The sequence below is a fragment of the Clarias gariepinus genome, chromosome 8 (genome assembly GCF_024256425.1).
Source record: "Clarias gariepinus isolate MV-2021 ecotype Netherlands chromosome 8, CGAR_prim_01v2, whole genome shotgun sequence".
Classification (NCBI taxonomy): Eukaryota; Metazoa; Chordata; class Actinopteri; order Siluriformes; family Clariidae; genus Clarias; species Clarias gariepinus.
Window position 1 is genome coordinate 29,893,582 of NC_071107.1, and position 16,432 is coordinate 29,910,013.

Sequence of the window (16,432 nt, forward strand, 5' to 3'; positions counted from 1 at the left end):
GATTCATTTACACACACGTACTGAAGGGACAATTGCCTTCAGTAAGTAGCCTGGAAATTACCTGGACCAGCTGCGAGAGCTCGTTTACATTTTTCCCAGGTCCGTCACCCTCACAAAGAGCATGTGAATGCTTTAACACAAACTCCTGGACCTTCTCAGATGTTTTCTCAAACTGTTCCACCTTGTCCTTCAGCTGCTCCATCTGTGAAATCTTCTGCTTGTGCTTCTCACAGGCATCGTCAAAGCGTTGTGCCAGTCCTTCCATCTTTGCCTGGAGCGTAGCTGCTGCTGCTGGCTCTGCAGTCTCAATAAACTTCTTCACTTTGGCCTTCATAGTGGAGATGCTGCTGTGTCTGCTGGACATGTCCAGCTCCAGGGCCTGAAAAAAAAAAAGTGATCACCTGGTTAAATTTGGCTTTCTTGTCTACATGTGCCATCAAATATGCCAACATTATTCATGATATTTACAGCAAAATGATCTGCATGCTGTCAGCATTGCATGAGCTAGGTGTCTACTAGTTGGAGGGGTGGGACAAATGGTGAGGAAGACAGGAAGTGGATACTACAAGTAGAATTTTTAAGCAAACTACTTTAATAAAAATGTCCTAAGAACATAATACTGGTAAGGAAAAAAAGCAACATACTGCCTCCTTGCTGAGAGCATCCGCAATAGCAGCTGAGTCTAGGGGCACTTGTAAATCGCCTTCAACACTTTCCTCCACTTTCTTCATCCAGTTCATCATCTCATCCAGACCATCCTGCACACTGAGCGAGCGTGTTAACGTCACCTGGAGCTTCTCATTTCGGTCACTCACTAACTTGGACAAGTTATCGTACCGTTCCACAATGTCGTCTGCAAACAGTTTAGAGACAGTTAAATATGGACACCACAAACCATTTCAAATCATAAACACTATATGAGACTGACACAGAATTCTAGCATACAACATGGTGTTCTAAAATTTTTTTTTTTTAAATATATGGTTATCAGGGTTCAGTTTGTTCTGACAGAAATTGGCTTTAAATTGAGCACAATAAGCAAAGAAATTTGAGAACGTTTGTCTCACCAACTGCTTCTTGAATGTCTTCCTTGTTGTTTAGTAGGTCTCCCTCTGCTGTGATGAGAGCATCTGCTGTTTTGCGCAGTGTCTCCAGAGCCACCTGATGGCCAGTGGTATGCCCTTGAAGAGCCTGAAACAGAAAACAAAATATTTAATTTCATCACTAAGCAACGGAAAATAATTCAAGAGAACTTTTAACAGAATACCCTTTGCCCCTATATTGATTGCAGAGTAAGCATACAGTAAATGGTATATTTCACATATACATTACTGCACAGTAAAATTCTTTTCCTTACATACTGTATGCTCGCAGGAAACCTGGTCCAAAGCGCAACATCGACCATGATATGGTGCCCCTGGAACGGATAGGGTTAAGGACCTCCCTTAAGGGCCCAGCCTGGAGGAGCTCCTGATCACTAACCCAGACCCTTAACCTGCTGATCTACTACTGCCCTTAATTAATACAGATTGTATACTGGAGCATGCTGGCTCACCTTTTAAGCGTTTTTTGTGGTTCATGTTTTTGTAGGCTGTTTTGAAAAGAGTGTATTTATATATATAATGTTTGCTCAGTCCTTTTTGGACCCTTTTGGGACTTTGAGCAAATTCTGAAGTAAGTGTGAGACCAACTTTTGCATTCCGTGTGTCTATGCGAAATGTAAATGTTTGGACTCTAGCAACATAGCTGTGTATGGTGAAGAAAATGTGTCTGTTTTCATGCCTTGGTTTCTTCCAGTTGTTTCTGGAGTGTTTGGGGATCTGCAGCAATCGGTTCAGACTGTTGCCTTCTGGCCTCTTCTTCAGAGCTCCTGAGCCATGTCGATAAACTGCTCGAGGCATCTTCGTACCTTTTGTACTTGTCCACAACATCTTTGAGATTGTTTCCAAGCTGGTTGCACTGAAACGAGGCAGAATTCAGAATATGTGTTTAATAACATGGTATGATGATGCGAATTTCTTTAAAAATAAGTAAAAAAAATTTATGCTCTTCATATAACAGTTAAACCATTTATTTAATATTTTCTGTGATGTGAAGCTGAACATATTTTCATTTACACAATTACGTATTTATTTTAAAGAAAATTATTTATAGGAGGTGATAAAGATGCTTAATTGTATAATAAGCTAATAATTTAAGGAATTAACAGTCTGAGCTATCAGCTTTGGATGATGGGGCTGATCATTACTTGAATTGCATAGAAATGCTGCCATCTGTTGGTCAAGAATGGAAAGCACCATGAAGGAAAACACTGCAAAGACCAATAACAAGCAAAGATAAACGGCAATTACTTGGGTGTGCATGACTTTGTACTGAGTAGCAGTGGAATCCAGCTTCTCCTTCACAGCAGCGCAGGTTCCCGATGCGTCCACCTCAAGCGATCCTGGTTTCTCCTTACACTCACCCTTGGCCACATCCAGCACCTTCTGGCCTGCGATGGTGATGAAACGCAGGTCTCCCTTGTGGGAGATCACATCTTCGTAAAAACTTTTCTGTTTCTGAAGCTTTTCATGCAGATCATCTATCTGGCTAGTGGGGGCTCCCAGCTCTGCCAGCTGCTCCTGTGCCTGCTGCAGCCAAACTCCGAATTCCTCGTAGTCACTTTGGAATTTGCGTAGCTCCTCCTGAACACTCTGCATCTGCTTCATCTGTTGCTCAGCCTGGGTGAGTGAGGCCTCGTATCGCCCCTTCAGCTCCTTGATGTCATTCTGGAGCTTCTCTTTTTCAGCTGGAGAGAGAACGTCACCCTGCTTGTCCAGAAGTGTCTGGGCAGACTGTGTAGCAATGAGTAGGTCTTGCTGCTGGGAGAGGATCTCTTGGTGGTGAGCCTGTAGAGAGAATGTTTTAACACTTTGTTATTTATTTCTAAATCCTTAGGAATCTTTTAATAATTTTATATAGCTCAATAAAACATGATTAAGCAACATGACGCTCACCTTAAGCCTTTCATATTGCTGATCTATATCTAATTCCTTAGTGTCTCCACCTGACCACTGTGAGGCGTTATCTGTGGTGTCCATTGCATTTCCATTAGGGTCATCTTCCTGTCCTGTCATTTTTCCTTTTATCGGTATGTTTCCATTCTCTTTAACCATTCCTTCTTTTCCGATATTGGATACCCAATCTAAGAGAACCTCGATTTTATTTTTGGTCTCTTCAAGTTGTTCCACAGCTGCAACCTAAACACACAAAAAAAAAAAAAAAAAACTAAAATACTGATGACGAGATAGTAATTATAAGCGCTAGCACAAGCAGCAACAGAAGCTGTCCAACCTTTTCTGTCTCCTGTTTTATAACAGTTGTCACAACTTTCTCCAGGTCTTTCCTGGTTTCTTCTGCTTTCTGGTTAAGCATATTGGCTTTGCTCTTCACTTCTTCTGACTTAAGCTCAATAGCAGCTACCTGCTCAGGTGTCAGCTTGTTTCGGTTCTCCTCCAGGAACTTCTTAGAGCTACTGATGACTTCATTCAAGGCACTGACATTAGACTGGATGTCTTTCTGTAAAGCCTGATTGAACAGTGGAGAGACACCAGGTACTAAGTATACGAATCTTAACAAATTGCACTTGCAGATGAATAGAATTAAGTTTGAAATACAATCTTACATTTTACATGTTTTATTTTTTGCCAAAATATGGTACAGTAAACCATTGTATTGCGAGTAACTTGGCCTGCAAGTGTTTTGCAAGACGCTTTGTCACATGATCACAACTGAGCCAATCAGGTGATCAGTGCATGTGCTCAGTGCGTGTGCTTTGGATTACAAGCACGCTTCCGAAATTAATTATAACCGCAATCCAAGGTTTAACTATATATGGTGTGTGTGTGTGTGTGTATACTTGGTTCTCTTGTTGGTATTGCTGCAGGTCTTCCACATTCTTTGCATTGCTGGATTGCTGCTGGTGGCCGATGAGACGGTTCTCAGTTTGCGTTAGATCATCACACAGCTCCTGAAGCTTGTCTACAAAGTCCTTTTGCCTCTCAACAGCATTCTGGCATAAAAGACAACTTGAGTTATTCAATGGAAATTTCTTGCAATTAATATTAGCTTCGACAAAGTCAAAAGAACTGAGTATGCTGTAAACATGCTAAACTATTAACAAGACTAGTGTTTTGAGTTCTGATAAAAAAACAAGACAGGTTTTCTTGGATGTGTTAGGGCTGACTTGTTGGAGAGCATTCCAAAGATAGAGAGCTGCAAAGGAAAAAGCTTTGGTCCTCTCGATTAAGTGCTCGACAGTTTCTTGAAGCCTGCAAAATGTCGACAAGGTCAGAAAATATTTAAATGCTGTGATCATGCAGTGTTATTGTTGTGTTGTTAGGGAAATCATGCAAACCATGACCATGTAAGCATTTCCTACCAAACAGCATAATGATTCTTTCATCAGCAAAAGCATCCTGTTCCAAAACAGCTAAACACATTTCAAATGTAGTCATTCAGACCTGCTGCTGAATCTCGTCCTCACGGATCTCCAAATTGAGGTCCAGCGTGTGCCTCTGAGTAATCACTCGGTCTGTCACTTCCTTTAGAGCTCTCTGTGTAGCACTGAGCGATTTCAGCATCTGTCTGCTTTGGGCTGGGTTTAGGAAATGTGCATACTCAGATATAAAGTTCTGGACATCAAAAGCTAGATCTTCTAGATTCTGTCGAGTGCCAGATAGGTTCTTCTCCAGATCCTTAAAAATAATAAATAAATAAAAATGTAGATGAGTTAAAATATTTTGGGATTATTTAATTCCAGTACGCTTTACATTATTTTCATCTGTTTTTTAATGAACCATACCTTATTCTGTTGAATCCTATATTTAACTGTCTTCAAATCGTCTGTGTTCATGATGTCAAGCTTAGACAGCATCTCAGAACTATCCTGAATACAGTATGATAGTTTTCCAAGGGAGCTGAGAAGATCTTCATATGTAATCTCCAAATTTGCCTGAGAAACATTCAGATGTGAATTTAAATTAAAACGTGTCAATGCTAACTATTCATTCTAATCCTAAATTAATAAAGGAATATAGTCTATTTGTTAAATACTGACCTTGGCTTCATCGATGGCCTGGAGAACCGAGTTAAGTCTCTCAGATGATAAATGGCAAACATCTGTGAAAGCGGTTTGCAAATCTACAAAAACTGTTGCTAAATCGTGTTGGACTTGTGTGGGAATGAGTTCATTAGCAGATTGTAAAAGCTGTTCAGCTACCTCCAAATCTTGTGTTAAAATGCCAGGAAATGCGGCAAGCTGTGCTTCCCATGACTACAAACATAAATGTTTGGGATTAGATGTTGTACAAACAGGAACATGATGATGAATGGAGATGAATGAAGACAAATCTAGCTAATAAATCAAAAGAGTCAGAAGAATGCGACTGAAAAAAAAACAAGACTGCAATAATTGACAAACCTGAGCTGCTTCCAGTTGGTCTTGTAAAACTTCATTGTGTGCTGCTATTGGATCTTGGGTCAAAAAATCATTCTTGATGTCTTCAAGTGCGTCATAGTGATCCTGGAGTTTACCGACACACTCCAAATAATCCTGGGTGGACCATTTCTGCAACATATTGCAATATAATGATTATTTAAGAATTCTTTATAGATTTAGTATTATTTAAATTCAGAATGTTTCTCAAGTTTAAAGGCTCACTCTGTGTGTAACTTCTTCTACTTCATCAGTGATTGAACCATTTGCCTTGAAGTGCTGCTGATCGGACAAAGCCGATTGAAAGACATTATCATCATCACAACCATCACTGGCAGCGGCTTTTGGCTGATTTTCAACAGAGTCTTCATCATCCAGCATTTTGGCTTTTTTGTCAACAGATAGCTCCTGGATGATCTTTTGAATCTGTGACTGCATTAGCACTGGACTACTCGGTTCCTGCCCATGGCCAGTCGCATAGGATGGACACTTCTCTTGATTTACACACCCTGGAAGAACTTTCTCATGCTCGCTTAAGTCTTTGTGCAGACCTAGATCTGTGACCTCATCAATGACTTTACTGATATTTGAGTCATGTGGAGTGGCTGAGATGCGCTCAGTGCTGTCAAAGGCTTGCCTTTCCTCGCTCTTTGTCTCATTAAGAGTTTCTTTCATTGCAGCTTTTTCCTGTTCAGTTAAGCAACTTGGTTGAAATGCGTTCTCTGTCTCTAAAGAATTCGTACACAGCTTATCCCCATTACTGTTGGATTCCTGGGGTGTATGAATATTAAGCAAGTCTTTGTCTAATGAATTTGGTTGGATATCGGTCTTTGATGCAACAAATTCTAAAGACTGTTCATCTACAGTGTGCACTGTGGTGGTTTTATCCTTTAAGGTTTCTGTATCAGAGCTGTTTTTCTCAGATATAACAAGGTCTGAGTAAGGCAGGTTGGAGTCAACTGCTGTGTCAGGCACTCCTTGCTTGGTGGGTCGCTTATTATTTGAATCATCACTAAAATGCTCATCAGGCAGGAACTTTGAAGTGGGACTCATTTTGCTAGTTTCTCCAAAGCAAAACAGTGACATGTCCATAGACCCTGAGGTATTGACACTGGCCAAGTCAAAATCACTGATTGTCTTATTGTCAGCACCGACACCAATATGATCAGATTGGGTCTCTACTGCTTTGAATGTGTCATGGCCTTTTACAGTTCCTGATGTGCACTCATGCTCAGGTCCTTCCACAATCACCCTTGTCTTGCTAACCATACACTGATTCAGATATCTTCCATTCATATCTGTTTGAACAGAACAACCCATTGACTGAGATGATTCAAAATGTTCCTGATCCTGCCTGTTTTTCCTTAATGCGGGACTCATGTCTGATAACTGACGTAACTGAGAAGATGACAGTTCATTATCTGTTATTGTTTTGCTATTTTCTTTTGCATTTACACTTTTTGAACCTCTCTCATTGGTGAACGTACTTGATGTTTGTTCTGGTTCATTAAAAGAACTGAACTGCTGTGTATTTACTAAGCTTTCTGATTTCCTGTCATCTAAATTAATATAACTTTGTAATGGACAGAATCTTCCAGTGTCAGTCTGAATAGAACTTGTCCTCTGGTTTGCTGCCTCATCCTTAACACAGGCTAAATGAGGTTGACATAATGCATTATTGAAAGAAAACCCATTAATCTCTTTTCCATTATGCTCTGTATGGTTTTTACACTCATCGTATCTGGTATCCAAATTATCTAAATTGTCCAAATCCTTTAAATCATGGGCATGGACATCAACCCCATCCTGTTTTTCTGGATCAAAACCAATACCTGGAGAAATATCAGTAACTGTCTTTAAGATGAATGTGGACTTCAGACAAGACATTTGTCCTGGTTCTGTTAATTCATCAGTGATGACTTCTGTTTTTTTCGCTACATTTTCAGTACATTTTTCACCCAGTGTCTTGTCAGTGATTGCCGCACTACTGATTATTTGGGTTGAGATGTTTAATAGAGGAGTTGCTTCCTCTGTCCTGTTCACTTTGGTTTCAGTACGTGGGCATTTTTCATCCAAATTTTTATCAATGATTGCCTCACTATCTGACCTTGAGTCCAAATTACTGATTATTTGGGTTGAAATGTTCGATGGAGGAGCTGCTTTCTCCGTCCTGTTAAGTTCGATTTTAGTACTTGAACATTTTTCACCTAGATTTTTATCAGTGATTGCATCATTACCTGGACTTGAGTCCAAACTACTGATTATTTGGGTTGAGATGTTTGATAGAGGAGTTGCTTCCTCTGTCCTGTTCACTTTAGTTTCAGAAGATGGATATTTTTCACCCAATTTTTCATCAATACCTGGACCTGAGTCCAAACTACTGATTATTTGGGTTGAGATGTTTGATAGAGGAGTTGTTTCCTCCTTCCTGTTTAGTTCGATTTTAGTACTTAAACATGTTTCACCTAACTTTTTATCAGCGATTGCCTCACTACCTGGACTTGAGTCCAAACTACTGATTATTTGGGTTGAGATGTTTGATAGAGGAGTTGTTTCCTCCTTCCTGTTTAGTTCGATTTTAGTACTTAAACATGTTTCACCTAACTTTTTATCAGCGATTGCCTCACTACCTGGACTTGAGTCCAAACTACTGATTATTTGGGTTGAGATGTTTGATAGAGGAGTTGCTTCCTCTGTCCTGTTCACTTTAGTTTCAGAAGATGGGTATTTTTTATCTAACTTTTTATCAGTGATTTCATCAATACCTGGACTTGAGTCCAAACTACTGATTATTTGGGTTGAGATGTTTGATAGAGTAGTTGCTTCCTCCGTCCTGTTCAGTTCGATATCAGTACTTAAACATGTTTCACCTAACTTTTTATTAGTGATTGCCTCAGTACCTGGACTTGAGTCCAAACTACTGATTATTTGGGTTGAGATGTTTGATAGATGAGTTGCTTCCCATGTCCTGTTCACTTTAGTTTCAGAAGATGGGTATTTTTTATCTAACTTTTTATCAGTGATTTCATCAATACCTGGACTTGAGTCCAAACTACTGATTATTTGGGTTGAGATTTTTGATAGAGTGGTTGCTTCCTCCGTCCTGTTCAGTTTGATTTCAGTACTTAAACATGTTTCACCTAACTTTTTATCAGTGATTGCCTCACTACCTGGACTTGAGTCCAAACTACGGATTATTTGGGTTGAGATGTTTGATAGAGGAGTTGCTTCCTCTGTCCTGGTTACTTCAGTTTCAGAAGATGGGTATTTTTCACCTAATTTTTTATCAGTGATTTCATCATTACCCGGACTTGAGTCCAAACTACTGATTATTTGACTTGAGATGTTTGATAGAGGAGATGCTTCCTCTGTCCTGTAAAGTTCTTTTTCAGTACTTAAACATGTTTCACCTAACTTTTTATCAGTGATTGCCTCACTACCTGGACTTGAGTCCAAACTACTGATTATTTGGGTTGAGATGTTTGATAGAGGAGTTGCTTCCTCTGTCCTGTTCACTTTAGTTTCAGAAGATGGGTATTTTTTATCTAACTTTTTATCAGTGATTTCATCATTACCTGGACTTGAGTCCAAACTACTGATTATTTGACTTGAGATGTTTGATGGAGGAGTTGCTTCCTCTGTCCTGTACAGTTCTTTTTTAGTATTTGAACATGTTTCACCTAACATTTTATTAATGATTGTCTCACTACCTGGACTTGAGTGAAAACTACTGATCATTTGGGTTGAAATGTTTGATAGAGGAGTTGCTTCCTCCGTCCTGTTCAGTTCGATTTCAGTACTTAAACATGTTTCACCTAACTTTTTATCAGTGATTGCCTCACTCCCTGGACTTGAGTCCAAACTACTGATTATTTGGGTTGAGATGTTTGATAGAGGAGATGCTTCCTCTGTCCTGTTTACTTCAGTTTCAGTAAAAGAACATGTTACATCTAACTTTTTATCAATGATGGCGTCACTACCAGGACTTGAGTCCAAACTACTGATTATTTGGGTTAAGATGTTTGAGAGAGGAGAGGCTTCCTCTGTCCTGTACTCTTCGGTTTCAGTACAAAAACATGTTTCATCTAACTTTTTATCAGTGATTGCCTTACTACCTGGCCTTAAGTCCAAACTACGGATTATTTGGGTTGAGATGTTTGATAGAGGAGTTGCTTCCTCTGTCCTGTTCACTTCAGTTTCAGAAGATGGGTATTTTTCTCCTAATTTTTTATCAGTGATTTCATCATTACCCGGACTTGAGTCCAAACTACTGATTATTTGGTTTGAGATGTTTGATAGAGGAGTTGCTTCCTCTGTCCTGTTCACTTCGGTTTCAGTACTTGAACATGTTTCACCTAACTTTTTATCAATGATTGCCTCACTACCTGGCCTTGAGTCCAAACTACTGATTATTTGGGTTGAGTTGTTTGATAGAGGAGTAGCTTCCTCTGTCTTGTCCACCTCAGTTCCAATACTTGCATTTTTTTCATACAACAATCTGTCAGTTAACTCATCAGTGTCTGTCTTTAAGATGAACGATGAGTCTAAACAACTGTCCATTTGTGTTGAGATGCTTAGTGCAATATCTTTTACTACTATGTTCAAAACATTTTTATTATATGGGCATTTTTCAGCCATCTCATCGCTAAATGGCTTTAAAGTGAATGAATCCATACTACCAGTCATTTGTGTTGAAGTTATTAATGGAGGTATGGCCTCCTCTGTACTGCTCACTGAATTTTCAGCACTTGGGCCTTTTTTAACCAAGTCCTCATCACTACTTATCAAGCTAGTGTTTGATGAATCCAAAGTGCAGGCCACTTGTGTTTGGATTGGTAACAAAGAAGCCTCATCTGATGTCCTTCTTGCATTTTCAGTACTTGGACATTCATGGCCAAACCCCTCCTTCTCAATGGTCTCCTCATTAATTATCTCTAAAGTGAATGAGGAGTCCAAACTACTCTTGATTTGTGCTGACGTCGTTAATAGAGGACTGACTTGCTCTGTTCTGTTTACTGCATTTTTAGTACATGGACATTCATGGCCAAACGCACCCTCAATAGTTTTCTTACTAACTGTCTCTAAAGTCAATGAGGAGTCTAAACTACTCTTGAATTGTGCTGATGTCGTTAATAGAGGACTGATTTGCTCTGTTCTGTTCACTGCATTTTTAGTACCTGGACATTCATAGCCAAACACATCTTCAATGGTCTCCTTACTAACTGTCTTTAAAGTTAATGAGGAGTCCAAACTTTGTGATGATGTTAATAAAGGACTGGCTTCCTCTGTTTGGTTTTGTGCATTTTCAGTATTTAGACAATTTAGAACAGGGTTTTTGGTGCTATCAGTTTTTAGGGTGGCTAATGAGTCCAAGCCATATATGATATGTGGTGTTTTTGTTGTGTCGTTTATTAAATCTGTGCTTTGCTCTGTTCTGTCCAGCACATTTTCAGTGCTTAAACGTTTTTCACTTAGATTGTTAGCATGAATCTCATATTTATCTGTTTTTAAGGTGAACGATGAATCCAAAATGTTTGCCGTTTCTGTTAGGTTTGTAGACAAAGGAGTCTCTTCTGTTGTCTTCAATAAATTGTCAGTACTTGGACTTTTTCCACCAAATGTGGCTTCAGATATCTCCTCACTAACTGTCTTTAAGGTAAATGCAGACTTTAAACAACTACTCATAAATGAAGGTGTGTCTTCCTCTGTTCTCTCCTCAGTACTTGCATTTTCAGTAATTGGGATTTTTTCAGTAGGGATCTCATCACTCTTTAGGCCCTTTGATATTTTCAGCTCACTTTCAGTACGTTGACATTTTTTACCAAGTCCCCCGGGAGTGACCTGATCATCACTAACTGTCTTTAAGTTGAAAGATAAGTCCAACATACTTGCTATTTGTGTTGAAGTTGCTGTGCTTTTCACTGTATTTTCACCACCTAGACATTTTTTATCAGCACTTTCATCACTAAGTGACGATAACAATAGTGTGTTCAGACTACTGGTCATCTGCGCAGTGTTTGTAAAAAGGGCATTGCTTTGGTCTGGTCTTTTAATTTCAATTTCAGTACTTGTATATTTTCCCTCAGCAGTTACATCATCACTAACTGTTGCTAGCAAAAACGATAAATCTAAACAACTGGGCATTTGTAATGTGTTTGTTAGCAGATGAATGTCATCCTCTGATGTGTCCACTTTTTTGTCAGTACTATGAGCAGTGATTTTATCAATAACTGTCTTCAGGGTGAATGATGTGTCCAAATTGCTGGTTAATTCTGTTGAAACTGGTAATAAATCAGTCATTTCATTTGTACTTTTAATTGCATTTTTAGCACTTGGAGATTTTTCAGTAGTGATCCCATCACTAACAGTATTTAAGGTTAAGTTTGAACTACTGATCATTTGTTTTGAATTCGCTGACAGATAAGTGCCATCTACTGTTAAATTTACTGTACTGTCAATACTTGGAAATTTTTCACTGAAATCCACAGCAGGGATCTTAAAACTCTCTCTCTCCAGAGCAGTCATTTCTGCATCACTGGCTGTCTTTATCAGGAATGGTAATTCTACACCAGTAGTAGTTTGTTTAGAATTAGTTGACAGATGAATGTTGTCTTGTCCTTTTATTGAAATTTCAGTACTCAGACACTTCTTAGACACTTCATGAGGAACAGCAAGTTCCTCATGAAAGATCTCATCACTAACTGCCTTAAAAGGAACTAACCTGTCCAAACTGCGGTCAATTACTGCTGAGTTTGCTGGCAGACAATTTCCTTCCATTGTTTTTATATTAATGTTATTGTTTAAACCTGTGTCACTGGAATTCCCATCAGTGATGTACTTATCACTATCGTGTGATGTGCCCAAGCTAGTGGTAATTTTTGCTAATTGTGTTGCTAATAGATTAGATGTTTTCTCTGTGTGCTTCCCCTCATTTTTAGTATTTAGACACTTTTCAAAAAAATCCGTGCTCTCCTGACCAGTAACTGTCTTTACGCTAGACGCTGACCTACTCGTGAATTGTGTTAAATCTGTTAACAGGGCACTGCTTTCAGTTTTTCTCATTAATCCGTCCTTAGTACTTGGACATGAAAGAGTTTCACCCGAGTCCTCAGAAACAGTTTTCTCATTGCTATATATCTTTAAGGCGAACGATGAGTCCAAGGTATTTGTCAATTCTGTTGAAAGATTAGTGACTTCATCTGGTGTTTTATTTGCATTTTGAATGATTAGAGAATTTTCAGCGGCGATGTCCTCGTAACTACCAGTATTTAAGATGAGTGATGAATCTAAACATCTGGTCATTTGATTTGAATTTGTTAATACTTCTGTTAGCGTGCCTGTATTTTCAGTACTTGCACATTTTTCAGTAAAGTCCACAGCTACGATCTCTACATGGTCTTTCTCCTGTCGAGTGATCTTATCATCACCAAGTGTCTTTAACTGAAGCACTGAGTCTACTTGTGCTGAAGTTGCTAAAAGATTTTCGGTACTTGAACTTCTTCCCCCAAATGCCTTAGCAACAATCTCCTCATTACAAACTGTAGTTAAGATGACTGATGAGTCCAAAGTACTGTCAATTTGTTGGGAGTTGTTTTGAGCTAAACAGATGAATTCTTCTGATCTATTCATATCATTTTCAGTACTTGGACATTTCAGCACTGATACAGCAGAGATCTCATCACTATCTGCTGTGTTATCATGAACAGTCTTTGCCTTAGACACACTGCAAACACGTTCTTCAACAAGCTCAGCGGTTTCCTCCTGGGCTCCTTCTAAACCAAAAACAGATCTGCCAATATCATCAGTTCTCAAACCCATCTCCCAAGCCTCCCTAGCACTGACGCTTTTTCCAGATGAGTCACAGAAACCACTATGTAAATTTTGCTGCTGTATGATTTTCAAAGCCAACTGAGATGAAATATAGCTTTGTGACACAGCTTGTTTTAGTACTGACATGGTAGCAGTGTTGTTTCCTTTAACACTGGGCGTTCCAAGCTGCAGTCTGACTACCTCTAACACAGTTTCTTCATCAATCATCTCCTTATCAAAAGCATCATCGAGGTTATATCGCTTTGCAGAGGCAACATCTAAAATGCCTCCTTCTTTTAGTTCACTCAGAAGGCTTAACACCTGATCTCTGTCGAGCTTGTTATCATACACACCTTCACAATGCGTGGAGTTAGTGAGCAGATCCAAAGTTTTTTTACCCTCAGTAGAGACCTCTGAAATACTCTCTTCTGCTGTTTCTGGTAAAGGCTCATCGATATGCAAAACTGCAAGTTCGCCAGTGTGTGTGTAGCAGTGCGCATCGTCAGGAAAGTGCTCATCTACACTTGACATTTCTAGCAGTACTTTGGCCATTTTATTTATTTGCCTGTCGAAAATTAAAAGCCTCCGTCCTGATTTGGGGTCCATGTAGCTGTTCATCATTAAAAATGAAACGAAAAGTTGTTTGGCTTCCGAGGGAGACGGGGCATTTACGCTCGGTTTGTTAACTTCCGATTCTTCTCTGGAGCCATCAATTTGAAGCTCACGCATTACTAACCATGATGAAAATCTGTCATTGAGATTATCTAGATCAGGAAGCATATCCGGTATCTCTATCGTTTTTAAAAAGTCTACTGTGCAAGCATTGATGAAACCATTCTGGGCAGCAGTGTCAATATCAAGCACCTCAGAGTTCTCTGGTATGCAAAATGCTGCTGTTTTATATCGGTTAGACAGAAGCTCACATGCCAGCTTCTCAGTCATGATTTCGTGCTGTATGGACATCGAGACAGAGAGGATTTCACCAGAGTGTGGCCAAAGGAGGCCCATAAAACATTTCTGCCTCTCCAGAACTAACAGAGCACTTCTGGAACTAATTAAATCGCACTGGACAGCTTCATCGACTGTCATTCTGGCGCCGTCTTTAGGGTTTACGATGCCACCGTGTTGGGCTTGGTGACTTAGAATTGCAGTGGCAGTGTCCTGATCAATAAGCCCCTCAGAGAGCGCTTCTTCTACTGTAAGCTTGCAGTTTGTCCTAGGATCAACTATGCCTCCTGCGAAGAGCTGTGCACTCAGCAGGCGGAGCGTGGTCTCTCGATCTATCAGACCCTCATGCATGGCTCTCAGAATGCTCACCTCGCTTCCTGATCTAAATGCTACGCTTCCGGACTTTACCGCCAGCAAACGGAGCCCTGTCTTCTCGTGGACAATGCTCCTCTGCACGAGCTGAATAAGAGAAACCTTTTCAGCTGTATTAGGATCGATCAAATCCTTCCAGCTATTTTGTCTTTGTAAAATTTGAACATAGAGAGACTGGGGAATTAAACCAAATTCAAATGCTCTCTCAAGACTTAAACTTTCTCCAGTGTGTGTCACCCTTAACCCACCAGTGGCAAGTTGGATCTCAATGATCTTTACAGCTAGACGTTCGGAAATCGCCCCGTCCTTCACCGCAGCTACTGTCGGCAAGGGTTCAAAGGCATAGCGTGACCTTTGAACACGTGTATGGGCTTCGTTCAAGTCTTGCAGCTGCTTATACATGGGTTCGTCCACAAGGTTGTGCTTGAACGCATCCTCCAAGTCTAGGCACATGTGCAATTCAGGTAGGATAAGTTCAGATGTTATGAGCTGGGCCTCTAGGAGACTGAGCCCAGTGCAGTGGTCAAGGAGACCATTCTGTACTGCACGACATACAGACAGCACTGCTCCCTTTTCCACATCGAGAACGCCTTCAATGACTTCAAACTCCTGCAAGAGAAAGAATCCGAATTAAACATACACCACCGTGGTGAATTATTTGCAGCTTTTTCAACCTTTTTATAATGTTAAACATGTACTCACCCATTAAACATTCATTTTCAACAGTCAAATCAGACTTTCAACAGCAAGAAGAGTAGAATTAAAAGCACTCATGCATCTGTGGACAGAAGTTTTTGCATCTTGCACAAACAACAATAATGTCAGTAAAAGACGACACAACGAGTAGTACTGTGGTGTGGCCAAAACCTTTTGCGTGAAGAAAGAACGAGCATTGAAAACCCATGCTCTGCTATGTTTACAGCATACTCAGTTCACTCTGTCCAAGAATACAAGAAGATAACCACCTTACCCAGAGATGATTAAAATGTTAGAGTGAATGTACATTTCCAACATTTCCTACAGAGTCATGCTCAATATGCTGAAGCTTTAACATTGTTAGACATGCATGGAAAACAGCACTCGTTGCTCATTTAATTACGGCAGAACGAGTTCACCCGCCTCACCTGTTCAGCAGCGCGTGTCTGGTTGTCACTCATCTGAGAGAGCTCACTGGAGGCTTGCTCTAGGAGTTGTAGCTGCTCGTTGGCTTCACGCTTTTCCTCCTCAGACATCCTAACGAGACAATCATTCATGATTCAGCTGATTTAAACAATAAAGTGGAAAAAATTCTTAATGTTATGAATGTGAAAGAAATATAGAAACATACTTGTCACTGTGCTTGGTCAGTATCGCCTTTGTACTTCTTAATGCTTCTGTTATTTGTTCCTTCTTTGACAAAACCTCTTCTATAGGAATCTTGCATAATAAGCAAAAAAAAAAATTATTATATTAATAAATGAATAGATAAAGAAAAAAATTTCTGCCCACATTACATTGCATGCTATACAATATTTATTGTGTTAATATATACAAATGTATTCTGTGAGAGAATCCCGCATGTTGCTCCACTAAGGCATGGATATAACATTTTTTTTTTCTTAATGGCCTTACACCACACTTTTTTTGTGGTGTAAGGCCATTAAGCACTCTTTGCACCATTCTATGGGGTATGTTTTTATAAATCATAAATCAACTGTCATGATCAATGTAGCAGATGAACAATGATGAAAAAAGGACACAAAGGTCCATATGCATCTCTGATGTTCACTCATTAAAAAAATTTATTCTGATTAACTGTAATCTCTGTACACTCTTTGTAATCTATTG

General features: G+C 39.6%; 1 protein-coding gene across 1 annotated transcript in view; it reads right to left on the reverse strand.

Annotated features, from left to right (window-relative positions):
• The window catches only part of dst (dystonin), a 140,766-nt gene that overhangs the window by 42,171 nt on the left and 82,163 nt on the right, over positions 1 to 16,432 (reverse strand). The window contains exons 37-52 of the mRNA XM_053502886.1: positions 15,933 to 16,021; positions 15,730 to 15,838; positions 10,995 to 15,214; positions 5,702 to 7,646; positions 5,462 to 5,608; positions 5,099 to 5,314; positions 4,844 to 4,993; positions 4,503 to 4,736; positions 3,899 to 4,051; positions 3,334 to 3,567; positions 2,997 to 3,239; positions 2,352 to 2,888; positions 1,783 to 1,959; positions 1,068 to 1,191; positions 645 to 853; positions 62 to 379 (exon numbers count right to left, since the gene is read on the reverse strand). Coding sequence (XP_053358861.1) covers positions 62 to 379; positions 645 to 853; positions 1,068 to 1,191; positions 1,783 to 1,959; positions 2,352 to 2,888; positions 2,997 to 3,239; positions 3,334 to 3,567; positions 3,899 to 4,051; positions 4,503 to 4,736; positions 4,844 to 4,993; positions 5,099 to 5,314; positions 5,462 to 5,608; positions 5,702 to 7,646; positions 10,995 to 15,214; positions 15,730 to 15,838; positions 15,933 to 16,021 — 9,105 coding nt within the window. The remainder of the gene's footprint in view (positions 1 to 61; positions 380 to 644; positions 854 to 1,067; positions 1,192 to 1,782; positions 1,960 to 2,351; positions 2,889 to 2,996; positions 3,240 to 3,333; positions 3,568 to 3,898; positions 4,052 to 4,502; positions 4,737 to 4,843; positions 4,994 to 5,098; positions 5,315 to 5,461; positions 5,609 to 5,701; positions 7,647 to 10,994; positions 15,215 to 15,729; positions 15,839 to 15,932; positions 16,022 to 16,432) is intronic.